Genomic DNA, 1,684 nt, shown 5'->3' with positions numbered 1-1,684 from the left:
CGTGCTACGTTGGCCGGCTGAACAACAATAAGGAAGGCCTGGCAGTGTCCAGTGACCCATCCACGACAATCTCCAGCGTCCAGTGCGGGTAATACCCGAAAATACCCGGAAACCCCCAGGTATTTTCGGGTTTTACCCGGGTTTTTGGCATTTTCTGCTTGCTGACCGCTGAACAACAGTAACAACAGTAACAAACAGTAACAGCATGAGCTGGGGTGAACACACTTGAACAACGTTAAGGATTTCACCCAACACTAGCGCAACTGTTAGGCCCAAAGTTAATGTTAAACAGCTCTACAGCTTACGTACACGTAAGACACGTCAACAACGCCGATTCTCTTTGAAGTTTGATCTCTCTGCGCGAAGGAAAAAGAAATAACCATGATACAGGTGTGCACCTGGGCTAGTCTACCCGCTCGACGCACCTGCGAGCACGCTAGTCCAGTGCTGCAGCCCCGCAGTGGGCGACCTCTTCACCAGCGTGAGGCGCAGCAGCCTCCCCTCCCCCTGCCCGGGCGCATCCTCGAGCACCCAATCCGAGTCGTCAGGCAGCACCTTCCGCAGCAACGATCCCTGCAGCACAGCCTGGCCGCACACCGCAAGCGAAAGCGAGGCCGGCAGCACGCGGCACGCCACGTCTCTTGCCCTCGCGCCGGCCGGAAGCGGCACCTCAACCACAACCTCGGACACAGTCTGACTCCATGAGAAGCCGTCGCCTTTGCCTGAAAACTTGCTCTCGTCGTCCGGCTCGAGCAGCTTCTGGAAGTAGCGTTCCTCCGCAAGGCCTTTGTGCTGCGGAGTTGAAGCTGTACCAGTGCCAGCGCCGAAGAAGGTCAGCACACCGACAAGCAGGCAGGCAGCGACGATGGCGCCGTGCCACCCGACAGCGCTAAGAGGCGCCTCGTTGCTGCTATCCGGATCGCATGCGGCGGCCGAAAGCGATGCGGCGGCCGCTAGCAGGCGCGCGGGGGCCATATGAAGCTCCAAGCACACGGCAAACCTCCAACCGACTGTGGCAGAGCCCCTGCTCAGTCTTGGTTGAGCGCCGTTTTGAGTGGCCGACGTTTCGCCCTCGACCCGGTCGCCGCCGATGGCTCGCGTTGTGCGGGTCCAGCGCCGCGGCCAGCCAGCGACACCCTCGCCGGCGGCCGGGCGGGTGCGGACGCGAGCTGAGTGCGAGGTATCGCCGCTGTTTGAGCTCACCTCTGCCGACGGCGGTGCGCCGAGAGAGCCGCGCCCGGCTGACGCCGCGAGTCGGCCAGTAGTTTGCGAAGATAACATTCGACAATGGCGACGAGACTTGGAATTTGGCCGCTCTACTACATTTACTCAGCACCTGTGCGCTCACAATACCCGCCCCGACGCGCCCTGCCTCGTAGGTGAGGCTGAGCCGGACGCAGCGCCGCTCGCGCTGCGCGCGCCAAGGATACAGCGGCCTCGGCCGCGAGGGAGGCGCCAGTCGGGCGCGTCGGCCGTGCCACTGCGCAATGTGCTGCCGCGCACTTACGACGCCGTCAACGAGCTCCTCTTCGCGCTCTCAGAGCGCCATCCGCTCTCCATCCGGTGCGGGCTGGCCGCACACTTCTCTCCTCCCTCCTCTCTCCTCGCTACCCTCCCCTCGCCCAGGCTCGCCTCATGAGTGGCCGCGGTTGTCGCCGGTGCTCGCCCGCGACGCGTCGCTCCG

At 63.1% G+C, this 1,684-nt stretch overlaps 1 protein-coding gene across 1 annotated transcript; it reads right to left on the bottom strand.

Annotated features, from left to right (window-relative positions):
• Nucleotides 1-349: 349 nt before the first annotated feature.
• EMIHUDRAFT_374182 (hypothetical protein) lies at nucleotides 350-995 on the bottom strand. The gene has a single exon (XM_005768141.1). It carries the CDS (start codon nucleotides 973-975, stop codon nucleotides 409-411), a length of 567 nt encoding a protein of 188 aa, XP_005768198.1. The 5' UTR covers nucleotides 976-995; the 3' UTR covers nucleotides 350-408.
• Nucleotides 996-1,684: the final 689 nt, after the last annotated feature.

The sequence above is a fragment of the Emiliania huxleyi genome, assembly GCF_000372725.1.
Source record: "Emiliania huxleyi CCMP1516 unplaced genomic scaffold EMIHUscaffold_4687, whole genome shotgun sequence".
NCBI classification, from domain to species: domain Eukaryota; phylum Haptophyta; order Isochrysidales; family Noelaerhabdaceae; genus Emiliania; species Emiliania huxleyi.
Note: the sequence above shows the minus strand (reverse complement) of the source record. Positions and strands in the feature narration are given on the sequence as shown.